Genomic DNA, 20,293 nt, shown 5'->3' on the forward strand with positions numbered 1-20,293 from the left:
TCGAAAAAGACTGGTCTTCCTGCTTGCTTTGAGTGGTGATCTTCTGCCTAGTCTGCACCATGGAATATGATGACAGAAGCTATCTGTTAGAAGCAAATGGGTAGTATGGTTGCCTATAATGAGACATTCGGGTTTAGTGGAAAGTGGTAGGTTGAAAACTGCCCCAGTATAGAGATAGTCCTCTATCCATTGCTCCTCAAATATGCACCGGACTCCGATACAGAAAGAGACCTAGAGATCGAGTACTATTTATTTCAGATTTAAATGATTGCATGGCCCCATCCATATGTCTGCCAAAAAGATTTCTACCATTGTGTGGCATATCTAAAATATGATGTTGTACATCAAACATGTGCCAGAGGTCAAATGTTGTATCTTGTTATTAAGAAAGTACTTCATTCAGCAAACAAGAAAAACAACAGTTAATTGAGCCTACAGTACAAATTGTACACAATATGCTCTTCAGTGAATCTCTTAAAATTAAAATCAGAAGCACTATAGTGAAAAGCTATGTTACTCTGTACAAACTTGCACAACAGCACTTCCTGCTTTAGTCAAAGACAGGATGGATTAGTTACTTACCTGTAATCCTAGTTCTCTTCCAGGGGTATACTCATTAAAGTCATAAGCACTGAATAATCTCCACCCATGAGCGGGAACATATAACAAAATACATATATATGTGTAAATATATAATAAGAGTACATAGTACTAAACAAATTATACACATATACATGTATACACTAATAATATGCAGCCCAACCATAACTTATAGGCTAATAAAGCCGTAATCACATATTTTCTGCAGAAAAAAATAAACCATAGAAAACAATGCAAGAAAAAGGCAGGAGCCTAAAATGCATTCCACAGACAGAAAAAAACGTTTATTTTCATCAAAGAAACTGTAATAAAAGGCAATTAGCCTATGTAGGCTGCATAAAGAAATAACATCCCTGTACAGAAAATCAGACTGGCACCTCGCCTTTAAGGCCTCAGAGAATCTGAACACTTTGCCTTTAAGGCCTCCAGGGGGAACTTTGCTCCCATCATGCCCCACAGGTGACAGTTAGGTCAGTTCATTTGTATGGTACAGTAAAACTTGCAGGTATCTGCATATATCATATCAAAACACACATATTAAACCATAATGCTACTGCTCGCCCGGGGAGGCGGGAGAGTGCTTATGACTTTAATGAGTATACCCCTGGAAGAGAACTAGGATTACAGGTAAGTAACTAATCCTTCTCTTCCAGGAGATACTCATTAATAGTCATAAGCACTGAATAGAATAGCACGCTCATACCCACTAAGAAGCGAGCAAGCAGAAAACAAGAAAGAACAACAGCTGTGACACACATATCTTAGCTAGAATTAGCAAATAAATTCCTGAGCGATGCCTGCCCAACCTGAGCATCTGCCTGTGTGTCTGAATCAAGACAGTAATGGCGAGTAAAGGTATGAACTGAACGCCATGTAACTGCCTTACAGATTTCTGCCATAGAAACATTTCGAAGGAGAGCTGTAGTGGAAGCTTTCCCTCTTGTTGAATGAGCCTTCGGTCTTCGTGACAAAGACTTGTTTGACAACTGATACGTTAGGAGAATGCAAGACACAATCCATCTAGATATGGACCTCTTGGAAGCCTCAGAGCCCGTATTAATAGGACCATAGTTAATGAACAAACGGTCTGAGTGTTTCACAGTCTTTGTTCTGTCCAGATAAAACTTAAGAACTCTCTTAAGATCTAAAGAGTGTAGAGCTCTTTCAGGAGGATTGGTAGGATTTGGGAAAAAAGTCGGCAAGGTTATAGTCTGATTAATGTGAAAATCTGACACTACCTTGGGCAAAAAGGCAGGATGCGTCCTGAGTACCACTCTATTAGCATGGAACACAATGAAAGGTTCCTTGCAACACACAGCATGGATCTCGCTCACTCTATGGGAGAAGTAATGGCTACAAGGAACGCTACCTTCCAAGTTAAGTGCTGCAAGGAGGCCTTATGTATAGGTTCAAAAGGAGCACCCATTCATTTAGTTAATACCACATTAAGCTCCAAAGGTGGAGAAGGTGACCTGAATGGTGGATACACCTTTCGTAAACATTCTAGAAAATCTTTCACTACAGGCATCCTAAAAAAGGAAGCCTGAGTAGGCAATTTCCTGTAAGCCGTGATCGCTGCAAGATGGACTTTAATAGAAGTAAACTGCAGACCAGACCTAGCCAAATGTAACAAATAAGGTAGAATCACCTGTTCTTGACCATGTATAGGATCAAGGCCATTGTTCTCACACCACAGAAAAAATCGCTTCCATTTAAAACCATATGATTTCCTTGTAGAAGGTCGCTTCGCCTCCTTAAGGATATGCATACACTCGGAATTCAACTGCAAGTGCCCATACTGGATGACCTCAGGAGCCATGCTGCCAGGCGTAGGGAAGACAGGTTGGGGTGGAACACTCTCCCCTTCTGTTTGGACAGAAGATCCGGGCGACACGGCAACCTCCTGAGTGGCACTTCCGACAACTGAAGGAGATCTGGAAACCACCATAGTCGTGGCCACTCGGGGGCAATCAGAATCATCCTGGACTTGGTTTTGTACATCCTGTTGATTACTGTTGGTATCAATGGGGTCGGAGGAAAAGCGTACAGTACGTTCTGACACCAGTCTATCAAAAGGGCATTCCCTTGAGATCCGACCTGGGGAAACCTGGACGCGAAGACGGGGTATTTTGCGTTTCCCGCATCTGCGAACAGGTCGATATCTGGAATTCCCCATGCTTGAAAAATACTGTTTGCGACTTCCTCGTTGAGGACCCAATCGTGAACCTCGACGAAGTCCCTGCTGAGGAAATCCGCCTGCGAGTTGAGGGACCCGGGCAAATGCACCGCTGTTATCGACAAGTCTCTCGCCAGTAGCCAATTCCAGATGGTCTGGGCTTCCATGGACAGAGTCCTGAGCCTGGTACCCCCCTGCTTGTTTAAATAATACATTGTCGTTGTATTGTCTGTCTGCACCAGGAGGGACCGAGACTGGAAAGATGGAAACAGATACTTGAGAGCCAGATGAACTGCTCTTAGTTCCAGCAGGTTGATGTGACAGCCCTTCTCGGAATCTGACCATAGCCCTTGTACTTGCAGAGGGCACATATGAGCACCCCAACCCTTGAGTGAGGCGTCCGTGATCAGAGTCAGAGTAGGGGGGTCTTGATGAAATGGCGCTCCTTGCATTAAGTGGGATCTCTTCATCCACCACCGGATGGAGTCTTTGGCAGACTGATGAAGGAGTATTCGATCCTCCCAGCACCCCGTCCTCTGTCTCCACTGATTCTCTAAACACTGTTGCAGAGGACGCATGTGCAATCTTGCGTTTGGAACTATGAAGATGCAAGACGCCATCGAACCCAGAAGAGAGGATACTTGGCGAACCGTCGGGAACGTGGTTTGAACAAGAAGCTGACATTTTGTCCTGATTGATAACCACCTCTCCTCCGAAGGACACACGTTTTCTTTTTCTGTGTCCAAAAGAGCTCCCAGATAGTGGATTTGCTGGGTTGGGTTCATTATCGATTTCTTGAAATTTACCTGAAGACCCAATTTGTGCATGAGGTGAAGGCATCTTGAAAGATGAACTTCCAGAAGAGATGGGGACGAACTTTTCAGGAGCCAGTCGTCTAAGTAGGGATATACGAAAATCCTCTGTCTCCGAAGGAAGGCAGCTACCACCGCCATACACTTCGAAAATGTTCAGGGAGCTGACTTCAGTCCGAACGGAAGTACTGCATACTGGTAGTGATGAACAGACACTTGAAATCTGAGAAATTAGCGATGCCTCTGAGATTGGAACATGAAAATATGCATCCTTCAGGTCGATGGAACACCTCCAGTCTCCCTGATGTAACTGGGCAAATATTTGATGGAGCGCTAACATCCGAAATTTCTCCCTTCGAATAAATCTGTTCAACAACCTTAAATCCAGTATAGGTCTGAATTCTGCATTGGGACCTTTCTTTCTCACCAAGAAGAAACGGGAGTACAGACCTTGGTTTCTCAGTGAAAGAGGAACTTCCTCTATGGCTTTTTTTGCACAAAAGGATGTTTACTTCTTTTTGTAGGAGCTTTTGACTTTGATGAAAAACTCTCTTTGGACGTAGGGCCGTAGGAGGTGATTTGAATTTGAGTAGATAACCATTTTGGATTATGCCGATGACCCTTCTGTCCTTTGTCAATTTTCTCCACTCGTCCAAGTATAGAGCAACGCTTCCTCCTACCAGAGTGGACCACAGCTGTGGAGGAAGTTCTTTCTCATTGCTTCTGAGGTTGTTTCGCTCCAGAGGACTGCTGTCTATTTCCTCCTCTGCCTCGCCCAGGCCTGCGCTGTTGAAACTGAAACCTCTGCTGAGACTGCCCCTGGTTCTGAGACGACCAGTTGGATGTTTGCGCACGTTGTTGAAACGACCTCTTGTCATAGGGGCGAAAACGACGTCGGAACTCCTTCTTCTTCTCTAGGCCAACCGCCTTTACAGTATCAAGCTCCGCTTTCATTTTAGCCATCTCATCATCCGCATGAGATCCAAATAATGTTGACCCATTGAATGGCAGATTAACTATTTTCCTTTGGGCATCTGGCTTAAGGCCTGTGAGGCGCAGCCATGCCGACCTCCTGGAGCATATGCCGTGGGCATACCCATGCGCTGCAAGATCCGCAGAATCAGGCGCCGCACTTATAGTCTAGTTTGCGACCAAACCACCTTCTCCCACAATCTCAAGGAAATCTTTCTGAGCTTCCTTAGGTAGCTTCTCAGCAAATCTAGACATAGAGTCCCATAAGAGACGATCATAGCAACCTAGCAAAGCCGCAGCAGTGGCCACTCTCATGACTGATCCAGCTGTGTTACATATCCTCCCCAAGGAGTCCATGTTTTTACTGTCTTTGTCTGGCGGAGCAGATGAGACAGATGTAGCCGAGTGGGCCTTCCTGGCCGCCGCCACTATTAGAGAATCAGGAGGTGGATCTGTACGCAGGAAAAGAGGATCCTGAGCCGGCGCTTTATACTTTTTTGCAATTCTTGAAGGTCCGGAGCCCACCGTAGCTGGCGTCAAGAAGGTCTTCATTGCCGGTTCCAACAAACCAGGCACCAACGGAAGAAGAGGTCTAGCAGACGACTTATGATGTAGCGTTTCAAAGATGACAGAAGACTTCACAGGTGGCACTGCCATCGTTATATTGAATTTGCTAGCCCCACGGCATAATACCTCATTGAAAGTTCCTAGATCATCCTCTGGAGATATTCTGGAAGGTGGTGTTGATGAGATTGTGGGCGAATAGTCCCTGTAAGACGATCTCGATGAAGAGGAAGAGGCAGGAGATCTATGCCTGCTCCTAGGAGTAGGAGACCGATGAGAACTACTGCGCTCCCTAGAATGCGAACGCCTCCGCACGGAGATCTAGATCTTCTTGGAGAAACACCAGCCGGTGGCCTTGAAGCAGTCAAAGTAAGAGGCCTGTCATTAGGCCCTGGCTGCATCTTCCACTGGCGTATGCTTTCCAGCCATCTAGGAGACATGTTCACAGGAGGTATTCTACGCACCGGAGAGCCCTCCGGGGTAACCTGCACAATCTGAATTCCCATTGAGGAAGAAGATGCTGAAGAACTCCGAATAGACTGCGGAAATCTTGAAGGAGCCTCTCTGGGAACCAATTGCCTGTCCCTTGACGTTGAATTCCTCAACGTCGAGCCAGAATGTGCCACAATAGAGGACTCTTTATGCTGAGAGGCTCTGATTACTGATTACTGAAGACCTGTCCACAGATGTCTTCGACGTCAGGTCTTTCGACGTAGACCTTGGAGGGTCAGCCAAAGCCCTTGACGCCGACCCCGACCTCGACAAAGACCTATGAGAGGTCCGAGAAGCCGATCCAGAGTGTCGCGACGCCGACCGTGTGGCAGGTGGCGGAGACCCCGACGTCGACTTCCTCGACGTCGTTTGCTTCTTCGACGTCGACAGAGCCCTGTCAAGCCACGAGCCCGAGGCATGTCTCGACGTCGACCCATATCTCGACGGCTACCGTGATCTTCTTCTTTTTTCAGGTCTCGACGTCGTAGCTCTACCTCTCGATGTCGATCTCCCTTTCTCTCTCGACGTCGATCTCACTCTTCCTCTCGACGTCGATCTCACTCTTCCTCTCGACGTCGACCTCACTTTCCCTCTCGACGTCGGTCGTCCTCACAGCAATCGACACCAAATGCCTCGACTTCGACAAGCTTCTCGACGGCGACCTCGACCTCCGCTTCGACGCCGACTTGTGCCTTACCGGCGATAACCTCGACGTCGATGTACTTCTTTCCACTGGTCTCGACGTCGAACTCACTTTTTTCGACGTCGACGCTTCCTGATGTCGTTTTTTCTTGCTTTTACCTTCAGGAGAAGCAGACCTTCGACGTTTTGACGAAGAGGGGGGTCTTCCAGATGACAACTCACTTCTTGCCCCCTTTTCATGCTGCCTTTCTCTCTCCAGAAGTCCCAAAAGCTGAATCTTCTCTCTTTCCTTTAAAGTTCTTCTGGAAAGCTTGAGGCAATGATAACATTTTTCCACATCATGTGTGGAAGGTAGACAAACCACACAAACAGATTGGGGATCTGTTTTTGACATCTTCTTCCCACAGGAAGGACATTTGTAGAATAAAGGTCGCATAACTGACCAAAAAATTCTAGAAGAATTAGTCAGAAAAGGTAAAAAATTACCACCAGCAACAAATATTGTCAAATAAGACAGGAAAAAAACAAATTCTGACTGAAAAACAATCAAATTCAGCAGAGCTCAAGTTTCAGGTTCCTCACAGAACAAGCCGGAAAAAAGAACTGACCTAACTGTCACCTGTGGGGCATGATGGGAGCAGAGTTCCCCCAGGAGGCATTAAAGGCAAAGCGTTCAGATTCTCTGAGGCCTTAAAGGCGAGGTGCCAGTCTGATTTTCTGTACAGGGATGTTATTTCTTTATGCAGCCTACATAGGCTAATTGCCTTTTATTACAGTTTCTTTGATGAAAATAAAAGTTTTTTTCTGTCTGTGGAATGCATTTTAGGCTCCTGCCTTTTTCTTGCATTGTTTTCTATGGTTTATTTTCATTCTGCAGAAAATATGTAATTACGGCTTTATTAGCCTATAAGTTATGGTTGGGCTGCATATTATTAGTGTATACATGTATATGTGTATAATTTGTTTAGTACTATGTACTCTTATTATATATTTACACACATATATATGTATTTTGTTATATGTTCCGGGTTCCCGCTCATGGGCGGAGATTATTCAGTACTTATGACTATTAATGAGTATCCCCTGGAAGAGAACATTTAGTAATTTACTACAAATCACTTTTTTAACTACCTCAAGCCTACAGGGGATAAGTGTGAAATTAAATTCAGTTGTAACTATAGTTTTGTACCATATAATTAGGTAGCCCACCAAAGGCCTCTAAAAAATGGAAACTAGGGGGCATATTTACAATGCCCCTGTGGCACTTTTACACCACCGAAGCGTAATTTTTGTAAAGCTCCGGTAGCGCAGTGCGCCAGCCCATATTTACAAGGCCACACAAAGCTACCCTGCATAGCTTTTCATGGACTTGTAAATATGGCCTACTTTCTCGCATTACTCTTCGTGAAAGGGGCATTTCTTGGGTGATGCTGTGGGTGTTCTGGCGGAACACCCATGGTTTTTCATACTGCCCCAGATTTTCAACATATCTTAAATCTGAGGCACCACCACTAATTCCTTCCCAAAGCAAAGTGTTTTCCTCTTCCCACAGGTGCTGCATTCTGCAGGACACTTAGAAAGAGGAATATGCCCTATATGATTATTTTTGTGCAGGAAGATGCCAACAACACAGACACCCTTGCACGATGGTGGCTGTGTTGGCGCTCAGCTGCAGTTTGTGCACCGGCGCTGTCAGAAATGACAGGAATACGCAGTACCTTGTAGATATGGCGCTTTCCTGCTCTCCTTTTATTTTGATGTGTGGCTGCACAGCTAGAAGGCTTGGAGCGTTGCCCTGCACCAAAATATTGTAAATATGCCCTTAGGTGTGTTTATTTACTGAAAGGGGATGTGAAAGGTAACTTTGTCTCAAGTTTGGTTTTGTAAATTGTAATTCGCAAATCCCCCAAAAGCCTAGGACAATGGAAACTTAATGTGAGACGGTTTTAGGAATTTCTATTTTAGTTGATGCAGATTGGAAATAAGCATGCTTTTGCTCAATATAACCGTGCCCATGGTTCGCAGGATTTTTCATTCAAAGTTTGCAGGGATCTTGCAATTGCACTGGGAGCCGTATTTATGACAATTTGTGCACAAACGAAGCCGCTTCCTTTGTACAAAGCACTACAAGGATTCTTCTTCCTATAGGCATGCTTGGATTGTTGGCAGACATTGGCCTAGGCCCACTACACTCGCATAAGGTGGGAGGATGCAAGGCTTGAGCAGACCGCTAGGCTGCTTCTGCATGGCGTGAGAGAGAAGATGAGGTTGGAGGCAGGTTGAAAATTGCGATCTCGAGTATGGTAGTTGGTAAAATGCTAAAATGTGTAACACAACTCCTAATGAAAGCTCGCTCTCTTCTTTAAAGCTCCTATTACGAAATAGGACTACTCACTTGTGCCGAAAAGAGCATCCAATATTCTCCAACTACTCATATGGCAACATTTGTCACTACATGGCTGGTAATTAGGTGGTGGGGGAAGTAGGCAGTCTGTGGTTGGAATAAAAACTAAACTTTGTTCATTAACAATACCTTTCCACCTCCTGGCTGGTGTTTTAGATTTTCTGTGGAGCCGATCTTTGATCTCACATTTTTCAGGTCAGGTAAAGGAGCAGTGATTGGCACAGGCTGTAGACGGCTCTTTGCAGAAGCAGGAGATTTCGGAGGAGTACGCACTACAGCCACCATCTTAGGCTCCTTATTATGGACAAAGTTTGTTGAAGGCGTGCGCGAACGGCTGCTTGGAGTTCCGGGGGAGCCCGGGCTGCTGTAACCACTTCTATCCCCTGGCTTTGGCGACTCAGCTACAGAGAGAGGAAATGCAATATAAAAAAATTAGCATCTAAGTGACGGATATAAAATTTTATTGCCTTAAATGGGTCAACACGGTTTTAAATAGAGCTCCGGGAACATGGACAGGGGCCAAACCTTGTAAAATCAAAAACATATTGTTTATGTGAAGCATCATTTCAATCTCATTACTAATTATCTTAATAATATATTGATTTTTTTTTGACCGTCACTAAGATTTCCTTTAACTGCGTGGGTGTGACAGGGAGCCAGAATTAACGATTTCTGCCTGTGCCTTTCCATGTGCGTTAAGAGGAATTAGGGACTAAAGTGGACCGGGAAAGTAAATAAGTTACTTACCTGTAACTGTAGTTTCCCAGTATTGGTATCTTTGATAGATTCACATGTTTGAATCATTCCCTGTCGTCGAAGTGGGAGCCCCAAGGTACCACTAGAAAACAGTACCTGGAAAGTCCATAAAATGTTCACTTCAGCAACACATTTTTACTAAACTTTAATGTTTAAACCAATCAGGTTGCATCACCCACTAGAACACTCCTCTCAGAGGCTCTGTGTCTTAGATTTTCAGAGCACATTTGTGAATAAGTACCATATCACAGAGAAGGTGAGTCTCCTAAGGGAGGAGGGTTGGTTGCAAGTGAATCTATGAAAGATACAAATACTGGAGACATTGAATAGAATTTGTTTTGTATGAACATCAGAATAAATATGTACCTATAGCTACACATCTATGTATATACATATAAAACACAAATTTAAAATGTGCTTAACACATTAGAGGATGGTGGGTATCACTTACTGTGATCCCTACTGCCTGGCCCACTGCTGAATCTCTGTGTACTGCGGAAACCAACTAGTAGTGCTGCATAAAGGTTTGTCTCAGGGCCGGACTGAGAACCAAAACCGGCCCTGGCAAAGTGCTCGCCCGGCCCCCTGGTGGTGCGACCGAGCTCTTTGCCGGGGCCAGTTTTCGGCCGATTTTGTTACAGGGCCGATTTTGCAGCAAAGCTGCAAAAACGGCCCTGTAACAAAAACGGCCCCCAGGGCCCAAAACCGGTCCCCACCCTTGCGGCGCACCGGGGGATTGCCCGGTGCTCGCAACGGCCAGTCCGGGCCTGCCCTGGTTTGTCTATTCTTCCGGGTTGCTGCTCTGCAGATATCTTGGCTAGACAGACCGGCAAATAGCACCGTCGAAATCGATACACTTCTGGTTGAATTAGCTTGCACCTATGTTTGCAGAGACGTGCCAGTTTTTTAATTATAAAATTAAACGACATTAGTTATCTATTGTGCAAAGCTCTGTTTCGAGAATGGATAACCTTTTCTAGGAGCACTGTATGCTAATAATAACTGATTGGATTTGAGGAAAAAAGTCTTTAGAATTATCAGTTTATTTAAGTAAAAATCGGATGGGACTTAATTTATTTTGAATATGTTCACTTAATCACCCTGTCGTTCCTGAATTGTAGAAAAACTTCCTAAATAGTGAAAGCCTGTTTTTCACCAACCCATCTTGCTGAGGTCAGTGCCAACAGGAGCGCCACTTTCCAAAACAGAAATGGAATGTCCGCTTTGTGGATAGGCTCGAAACGGCTTTTGATTAGTTGGGAAAGCACAGTGTTCATTTGCCAGAGTGAGGGAGGATGCCTCACTGGTGGGAAGACCCTGAATAAACCTTTGAGAAATTGCTTGACGAGTCTGCTAGACCGCAATGATGGTGATGTCATTGATCTTCGGAAGAGTGCAATGGCCACTAGGTGAACCTTAATGCAAGCATGAGCTAGACCTGATCATACTAGATGTAGTTAATAAGGAAGGATTTCTTCCAATGCAGATGATACTGGGTGCATGTTGGACCACTGACACCAGATGCAAAACCACTTCCATTTAAGGCTGCAAGTCTTGTTTGTACTAATGCACGAGCTTTGGCTAAAATCTCCCTGCTTTCTCCTGGGATGTTCAGATGCACAAATACATTGAATTCAGGAGCCAGGCTGGCAAGTGTAAGGATTTCGGATCCTGGGGAAGTACTTGGCCCTGGCTCATTATCAGTAGAGACTGACATGGCTGCAGATGGATGTGGTGTCTCTCTGATAGGAGAAGCAACTCTATGAACCAATGTTGCCATGGCCACCAAGGGGCGATGAGAATTATCCTGCAAGGTTCTGACTTCCTCCTCATGAGAACTCTTTCAATGTTTGGGTCTGTGTACTGTGATTGGATGCCAGTGTCTTCGGTACCTTGCTGCTAGAGCCAGGACGCTTCCTCAGAAGCAGCTGCGGGCTTTATAAATACTATTGTCAAGCAGCTGCAGGCTTTATAAAACCTATTGTATTGTATTGTATTTGTAGCTGCTAGAGATTTTCCAACCTCATCGGTACGCCAAGAATGTGATGTAACTTCCACTATCCCAGGCATTTTGATGAATCGACGTCCATGAAGGCTTGTAAGACTAGATGTACTGCCTTGAGTTCTAGCAGGTTGATGTGACAAAGCCACTGAGACGGCTCCCATTTGAGCTGACTTGGAAGTCCTGAAGATCAGCTCCCCATCCCTTTATGGAAGGGTTTGTGGTGATGACCAACTGGTAACCTTGGTGTATGAATGACAAGCCTAACGAAAGATTTGCCTCTTGAGTTCAAGAAAGAGCTCTGTGCATTACTGGGGTGACATGGATGGTATCTTTGAAAGAGCATTGTGTCTGGATCCACTGCCTGTCCAGCTCCTCCTGCAAATGCCGCACTCGCAGGCAGCAGAACGGAACCAAGAGAATGCAAGAGGATATCATCCTTAGCAGGGAATTGTAGAGGCAACAGAAGAACAAGTTACGCATTATCTGGTAGAGACATAGTCTACCGCATATACCTTTTGACGCCTGGGAAAAATACAAAAGTTAAGGAATCTGTGGCTAGATGTCTCTATCAGATAGTGACTTTTTTCTTTGCACTAGATGTGCAAATGACAGGAATCTTGTCTGTCTTTCTGGTGTGAGAAATGCTTTGCTCAGCACTGTATCCACGGTAGCCCCTAAGAAGGTTATACTCTTGGATGGCTGAAGGGTTGACCTTTGCGGATTCAGAGTAAGGCCCAATTTGCTGAAAAGGCATAGGCAGGCATTTGGTTGACCTCTGCGTGAACTGGTGGGAAGGTGCCTTGATTAGCCAGTAGCCGAGGTATGGAATGACATGGTGCTTTTCTTGCCTTAAGGATGCCGCTACTGGTGCAGGTACCTTGTGAAAATGCAAAGGGAGGATTTCAGGTTGAATTGGAGGACTTATAACTGACAATGGCTGCCGGCTACAGTGAATCTTAAATATTTTCAATGACGTGGATGTATCTGGACATGAAAATATGCATCCTGGAGATCTAATTGTGTCATAATCTCACTGGTTTAGAAGCTGCAGGATATCCTGGCATGTGATCATGCAAGACATCTGATTCCTGAGATACTTTTTGAGTTTTCTCAGATCCAGGATAGGTCTCCATTCCCCAGACTTTTTCAGAACTAAAAAAAAGGCACGAGAAGAAACCTTTTCCCCTCTGGTTTCCAGGAACTCATTCTACGGACCCTTATTGAGCATGGTCTGGACTTCTCACCTGAGAAGAGGCAGATGTTTTTGTGGTTACTGCTGGGGAGGGATTCGAGGTGGCTTTGGAATGAATTTCAGCGTATGGCCGAACTGAACGAGATCTAACACCAACTGGCATGTTACGGGGCTGGGGTGTAGCAGGTGCCTGTAGTTCAACACTGTTGACGTCCTGTTCCTTTTCCCTGTTAACCCAACTTTCCTCTCTGGGTTTGCCTATTGTAGGCTGCCTGAGGGGGCTGCCGCTTCTGGTACTGTGGATGAAACTATTGTGACCCAACTTGATACAATGGTTACCTGTACTGTTGGTAGCCTCCTCTGTAGGAGAATTGCCCTCTCGCTTGTGCGCCACGAAAAGGTATTTTACAATACTACAGGGTACCTAATGATTTGGTATATATCAGTGTCTCTTTTTATTGATTGGAGGCGGTCGTCAACATGTTTCCGAAAGAGGGCTTGGCCATTATAAGGGAGGTCCAGGATCTTACTTTGCTCTTTACTTCAGGTCTGAAGGAGGTGGCCTTCAACCAGCACTGCCTCTGTAAGACGGCTGAGCCTGCCTGTGGGCACCATGTCCATGGCGCAGTCAATGATTTCAGAGGAGGCACGCTCTTTATCCTCTAAGTTCTTTTTTGCTTTGGCCTTTACATTGTTAGGGAGACGGTCAAGATATGGTGCAATGTTCGACTACATTTGGTGGCCATATCTTACAAGCACGGCCAAAGAGTTTGCTGCACGCACCATGAGTGCCGACATTGATAAGTAGCATTTGGGAATGTTGTCAAGGCACTTACCTTCATTATTGAGGGGCACTGCGGTTGGAGCACATGGATTTTTGGAAATGGCGTTGTGACACACGAGTGCTCACAGAGTCACGTTTTGGTTGCCCAATGAGACAGGCGGGAGAAACTTCAGGGGCTTTATGTTTTTGTACAAACGTGGCAATAGTGCAGCCACTGTGGCTGGGTTTTTCATGGTTTTTATCTCCTCTTCCCAGATGTAGTTCACGATGGGTATAGCTGTGACGCTCTTTCTGAAAGGTTCCTTAAAGTCATATAGGAAGCAATCAATTTGCTTCATCATCATGGGAAGATCAAACCTCTTTGCCAATGTTACACATGGGGTCTTTTGTTGGCAGAGGTAGGTACCTTTGTCCAAATAGCAACCCCTGCTTCTAGTCAGGGTAGGGGGATACATACTTTAGATAACCCCTGCTCACCCTCTGGGTAGCTTGGCAAGAGCAGACAGGCTTATCCCAAAGGCAATGTGTAAGCATTTGTGCGCAAAACACACAGTAACACAGTAATAACATCACAAATGGACACCACATCAGTTTAGGAAAATGAAGTATCTTTATCTAAACTCAACAAGACTAAAAGGACGACAAAAATCCAACATACAGGCAATAAGATATGACTTTAGAACAGTTATTGCAACAATAAAGCTTGCAAAAAAGAAATATCTTCAATTGGGGCAATTGCGACGTCGTGACAGTAATAAATCCAAAGTACGGCGCCAACCGCGAGGAGCGTGGCACCGAGTCACTAGGACCCCCAAACAAACAGTACCTTGGAAACAAAGTCTATGATGATGCACAGCGTCGTGGATGTGAGGTGTCAGTGCCGAGATCAGCTCTCTGGCTGCCACGGGGGAGGATAGGCATCAGGTGCGCGAGGAAGCAAGGTGTCGAGTCCGGGACAGGGGAAGATATTGCGTCGGCGGTGAGGCATCAGTTCCAGTGATGATGCAAAGTCAGCGAGTTCGTGGACTCACCGTCAGCGGTTATCGGCTCCGTGATAACAGGATGCCACCGTGATAACAGCATGCAGGCCCTGGCCGATGACGAAGTCGGTGCGAGCGCTGGTGTCAGGAATTGTAGATAACTGCAGGCATTGACAGGTGTCAGCGGGCATCGGAGCTGCGGTACACGCCGGGTGGTGCATCGTGCACTTCACAAACGGTGCCTAAGGCCTCGGTACAGTTTGCGGTGACTCAGTGGCGTCAGAGACAGGTTTTCTTGTTTTATTAGGGTTTTTGTTGATACAAGCAATATTCATCACATTTCCATTGTAATTACAATAACATTTTCATAACATGGCCTCTTAGCCTACTTGAGTCTATTCGGCAATTGGATGGACAACGCTATTCTGGTTCCAATACATTTCCCCTCATATCTAACCTAATACCCAACTCTCTTCCTCCCACCCCCTTTCACAGATCTCCTCCAGCCAGATTTTGTAATCATATCCTAGATTGTCCGTTCTCCTGGCCGTGTTCCTGGTGTTCTTTTTCTCCGGTATCAGCCCAAGATTGCAGTCAGCCCTCGCCTCCTCAGATGTGTTCTGTGTCCCCCCATCTAGATGTTCTGGGCTTCTCTGAGGGGACCCCCCCTCTCTGAGTACGTCTCCCCTGATGTGAGCTCTGGTTCCTTTAGGCTATCTACCAAAGGTTTCCCAAGCCCTAGTTCGTTCCAGTGAACCCATACCTCTTTTGGCATTCCATAGGAGCACCCTCCCCTCACATGCAGCCCATTTTTCTAGGTCATCTTTCCACATACTGACCCTACAGGGGATTTCCAGTGTCATGTGATCTCCCGCTTAGCTATAATCAAAGCTAAAGCGTGAAACCTGCTTGTGACTCACAGTTTGGAATTGTGCAGGAACAATTCCAGAAGACAATGTGCAGGCGTGTTTGGAACTGGGCGCTCTATTACTTCTCCTATCATAGCAGTGAGCTCGGTCCAGTAGTTCTGCAATTCAGGGCATGTCCACAACATTTGTAGTAACTTACCACCCTTTCCCCGCATCTCGGGAACCCCGCATCTTCTCTTTGGAAAAATGTATTGATTCGCCCCGGAGTAAGGTATGCTCTGTGCAATATAAAAAAAAAAAATACGTCTGAAGCAGGCATTTCTCGAGGTCCTGGGAATTCCTATCAATATATTCTCCCATGGTTTGCTTTCTAGCGGGACATTCAGGTCTTCTGCCCATCTATTTCGTAGCTTGGTCAATGGTTATGACAAGTCCTTACTCAGAGCGACATATAGGTTTAATTCTACCTCCTCCTGTGCCCACATAGCTGTAAGTTGCGTGTTGTGAGGGCTCGGCTGATCCTTGTCCCCAATGCCTCGGAATCGCCACGACTATCCAAGCGTGCAGTAAGAAGTGCCCCAGGGGCAGTCCATACTCCTTCCTTAAGTCCTCGAATGGGATGAGCTCTCCCCTGTTATATAAGTCTCCTATCTTTGTCACCCCTGCCTCCACCCAGTCCTTGAGGCCTGCCCAGGTTGTTCCATGAGGGAGCATCCTTAATACAGGAATGGGCAACAGAGGTAAATATGGGAATTTGGTACGTGTCATTTGGAGGCAACGTCTCTAGCAGTGCCTTGCCAATAACACAGCGTCAGAGTCTACAGCTGCAACCCTGAGTACTCCCAGTAGTAGCTTCCACAATGTTTCCCAGTCTGGCGAAAGTGTGTCCACCTCCTGTATCTGGGACTAAAGGTCTCCCATCCATCTCACCACCCACTGCAACTAGGAGGCTAAATAATGTCGCTCACAGTCTGGGACCGCTAGTCCACCGTCCTCTGTTGAACACTGCATCTTTCTCAGAGCCACCCCTCTACAGCCCGTGCCCCACAGAAAGGACGTCATGATAGTGTGTAAGTTTGTGTGCTATATCAGGGGATCCATATTGGGAGCACCGTGAAAAAATATAATAATCGCAGTAGCGCTACCATCTTTAGGAGGGCTACTCTTCCAGCCAGTGACAGCAGGAGACCCTTCCAAAATTCCATGATGATCTTTAGGGACCTGACGGCCTTACTTAAGTTCCCCTTGAATATATCCATTTGGGAATGATATATTTTTTACCCCTAAGTTTTCTAGGCATCTGGGCTCCCATGTAAGAGTACCCTGCTCTGCCGGGGGGCTCTGTTAATTATCATCAGGAACAGTTTGGGTTTTTGCCAATTAATTTTTAACCCGGACATTTATCCAAACTCCTCCATCAATGCCCTGGCTCCCAGTAGATCCTCCTCTATATTCCCTATAAAGAGCAGGAGATCAATGTGATGCATAGTGTTCCCCAGGCGAATCCCTTGCTATCGTACTCCTGTGTGGGCCAGAGAGGCTAATGGTTCTATCGCAGGAGCAACTAGCAATGGCGAAGGGGGGGAGGCATCCCTGTCGGGTCCCTCTCCCAACCCAGCAGCTCTCCGATATCGACTGACCTGTTCTGATCCTTGCCACTTGTAGAGCAACCACAACCATGTGGAGAAGCCCTGCCCCAGCCCCATTTCATCTAGGACATCATATAAAAACTCTCATTCAAGACTGTCAAAAGCCTTCTCCATGTCTACCGCGAAGACCACTTCCTCATCGTCGAATATTAAGAGCCGTGTTGCATCCCGGGATAAAGCCCGCCTGGTCCTGATGAATGAGACATGTCATTAACGGTTGAAGCCTTAGGGCCAATATTTTACTTAGTATTTTAAAATCTAATTTTAGCATTGATAGTGGCCAGTAGGCTTCGCATTTATCAGGGGGTCTTGCCTGGCTTAAGTAGGTGGACTATCAGTGCCTCCCGGGTGGAGCTTGGGAGTATACCCTCCTCTAGAACTGCCTCATATACCTCCTCTAGTTTGGGGGCCAATTCTTCAGCATATGCTGCATAAAATTCCACCGGCATTCCATCAGTTCCAGGTATTTTAACTTTGGCCAGTCCCTTGATCACCGCTCTTATTTCCTGCACATCTATAGGGGCCCCTAGTGCTTCTGCCTCCGCAGACTCCAGGGTGGGGAGTGGGATAGCAGCCAGATAGTCTCTGATTGTGTAGTCTACTTGTCTAAACCGAGAGCTATATAGGGTGGTGTAAAGTTCCAGGAATCTCCTATTTATATCATCCTGCCAGTATAATATACACCCCTCAATATCCGCAATGGCTAGGATCAAGGAGCCCCTCTTGGCCGGATTGGCCAACCAGGCGAGGATTGAGCCAGTTCTATCCCTCTCTGCATGTGTGCGTTCCATGTACCTTTTATAATCATAGCTGCGCAGTCTCTCTGTTTGTTTGGCCACTTCCTCCTTAGCTTCCAGTAGTGCATGTCCCAACTCCGGGAATCCTGGTCTTTGTATCTCTAGTGTGCGCAGTGCCCTGTCTGCGGTCTCAAGGTCAGTTTCAAGGGAGCGTCGTGCCCCTATAGAGGTCGCCATGCATTTGCCCCTGAGGACTACATTGAATGCTTCCCATTCGGTCATTTGGGAGTTAGTTGTATTTGCATTTGTGTTGCAATAGGTCACAATGCATTTCCTAACTTCTTCAAGGAACACCTCATTTTCTAGGACCTTGGGCCTAAGGCGCCATGTTGGTATTCTTTGGCGTAACTGTCCCCACCTCAAGAGAAGAAGGGCTGTGTTGTGATCAGACAGGGTCCGTGTGAGATATTCAACTGTCTGGATCTGGGCACGCACATCTGGGGAACACAAGAATTGGTCTAGCTGTACATGTAGGTCGTATACCGGGGAGAAAAAGGAGTAATCTCTGCTCTCGGGGTTCAGACATCTCCAGGAATCTATTGATCCCCACCTATCCTACCAATCTGTGAATGTCTTAGCCACTGGTGTTTCTCTCAGGGGCAGGTGAGAACGATCCTTCCCAGGGTCAGCTATGCACTCAAAGACACCTCCAATGATTACTGAGTGTGGGAGGTACTACGCTAAAGTACCCCAGTTCTTAGTTAAAAACGGCCCCATATCTGCATTAGGGCCATATATACTCGCTATATTACGTCCATACAGGCGGCCCTTCACTGCCACATACTGACCTTCCGGATCTATTAGTTCCCCAGTACACTGGAAGGGGACACCCGCCCTAACCAAAATCAAGACCCGCCTAGCAAAGGCGGCGTACGATGTGTGATATAGCTGACCTCGCTATCTACGTCTAAGTGTCTCACCCATCTTCAGAGACAGGTGGGACTCCTGCAATAGGGCGATATGGACCCCCCGTTATTTAGGAAGAATACAATTTTATACCGCTTGGACATGGTGAGCATACCTCTAATGTTCCATGATATTATCTTAAATGAGTGAAGACCAGCCATTGATATGTGTCATGTGCTTTCGCTGATGGGTAATGGAGTTCCCCAACCTCCCACACTTGCGGGCATGATCGCCGGAACAGGCCCCTGCTTATTGGTGTCTGGTCTTTAAGATCTGTAACTCCCCTAAACATAACCTTAGAACATCCCCAATCCCCTTTCCCCTGGTCAAGCAAGAAAACCATCCTCGCCCAAACATTCATGAACAATGCCCAGCTATGAGGCATATGGGATAGAGTTGTCCCTCCTCGCATCAGGTGGATCTGACGTTGTGGCCCGCTGTCCTCTCACCTAGCCAGTGCTCTGTTCAGTATGCAAGTGTTCCGAACCAGGTTGTATATCCCCACCCCCACTTGCGGCTCTTTATGGGACAGTCAAATATTCTCATGAGCTGTAGCAGATGTGACCACCGGTAAATCCTGGCTGGCATTCCATCATGCTGGTGCTGTGGTCCGAGTCTGAATCTCGTTGATCCACTCTTGCAGGAAAGGAAGCGCCACTCTCTCGCTCCCGCTGCTTCTAGACTTTAGAAGGTGTGGTGGGAGACCTGACATGTTCTCCTCGTGGTTGAGTGCCCTCTCCCCTTCACTGCTCCTGGGGGCCATGTCCATTGGCCTGTTGGTCAATCCAGCTCCATGCTTCTTGTGGTGAGCTAAAAAAGAGGGTGGCCGAGGGGGCCACCACCCTCAGTTGGGCCGGAAAGAGCATCACATACTGGACCCACATCTGCCGCAGCTTCTTTTCTACCACCAGAAAGGATGATCTCTGTCTTTGGACCTCTCTGGAAAAATCAAGCAAGAATCTGACCGTGCTGTTTAAAAATATTAGTCGGGCCACCACAAGGCATGGTGGGCCCCCAGGCGGAGGGGATCGTGCAGGAACTCTATGCGTTCTCTCCAGCGCAATGTTCGAGGTGACACCTCCCCCTGAATCATCTCTCCAGGAAGGCCACCATGTCCCTTCACTTGCTTTTCTCTGGCAGGCCAGTAATTCGGACGTTGTTGCAGCGGGATCTATTTTTGGCGTCCTCAGCCTTCATTGTCAGGATCTTCACCTGGGCTTCCAATGCCCTCAACTGATCTGTGCTCATAATTGGCTTCAGGTCCTCAAGAGCCGTTTCTGCTGTGGTCACTCTCTCCGCCAATTGGCAGTGATCAGCTCCTAAAAGGCCCATTTCATCCCTAGCAGTATCTATTTAATTCTCCACTGCCAGTCTTGATGCTGTTATGGCCTGTAAAATGTCTTGGAGCGTTGGCTCTGTTGGCGCATCCTCTCACGGTGCATCAGAGGGGGCCTGCGCTGTGTTGTCCTCTGAATCTGTTAAATTTGGAGCCGGGGGTTCCACCTCCCTCCTCCTGCTAGTTTTCTGCATCTTTCCTCCTGGCACAGCAAGCCATCAAATGTCCCGGAGATCTCTGTCTGATCAGTCTACCCCTTTCCAATATTTAAGGGCTCTTGTTGGTGGACACCATGCTTGTCCACTTAAGGTCTGCTCCCCTGATGGTTTGCAATGCCTTCAGCACCCTTCCAGCGGG

At 46.5% G+C, this 20,293-nt stretch overlaps 1 protein-coding gene across 3 annotated transcripts in view; it reads right to left on the minus strand.

Moving 5' to 3' along the window:
- MAPT (microtubule associated protein tau) overlaps nucleotides 1-20,293 on the minus strand; it is a 1,132,093-nt gene that overhangs the window by 317,270 nt on the left and 794,530 nt on the right. For all 3 annotated transcript variants that reach the window (XM_078645042.1, XM_078645040.1, XM_078645041.1), the window contains one exon: nucleotides 8,792-9,063. In XM_078645042.1, the coding sequence (XP_078501168.1) occupies nucleotides 8,792-9,063 (272 nt within the window). The remainder of the gene's footprint in view (nucleotides 1-8,791; nucleotides 9,064-20,293) is intronic.

Source organism: Lissotriton helveticus, chromosome 5_1 (genome assembly GCF_964261635.1).
Source record: "Lissotriton helveticus chromosome 5_1, aLisHel1.1, whole genome shotgun sequence".
NCBI lineage: Eukaryota > Metazoa > Chordata > Amphibia > Caudata > Salamandridae > Lissotriton > Lissotriton helveticus.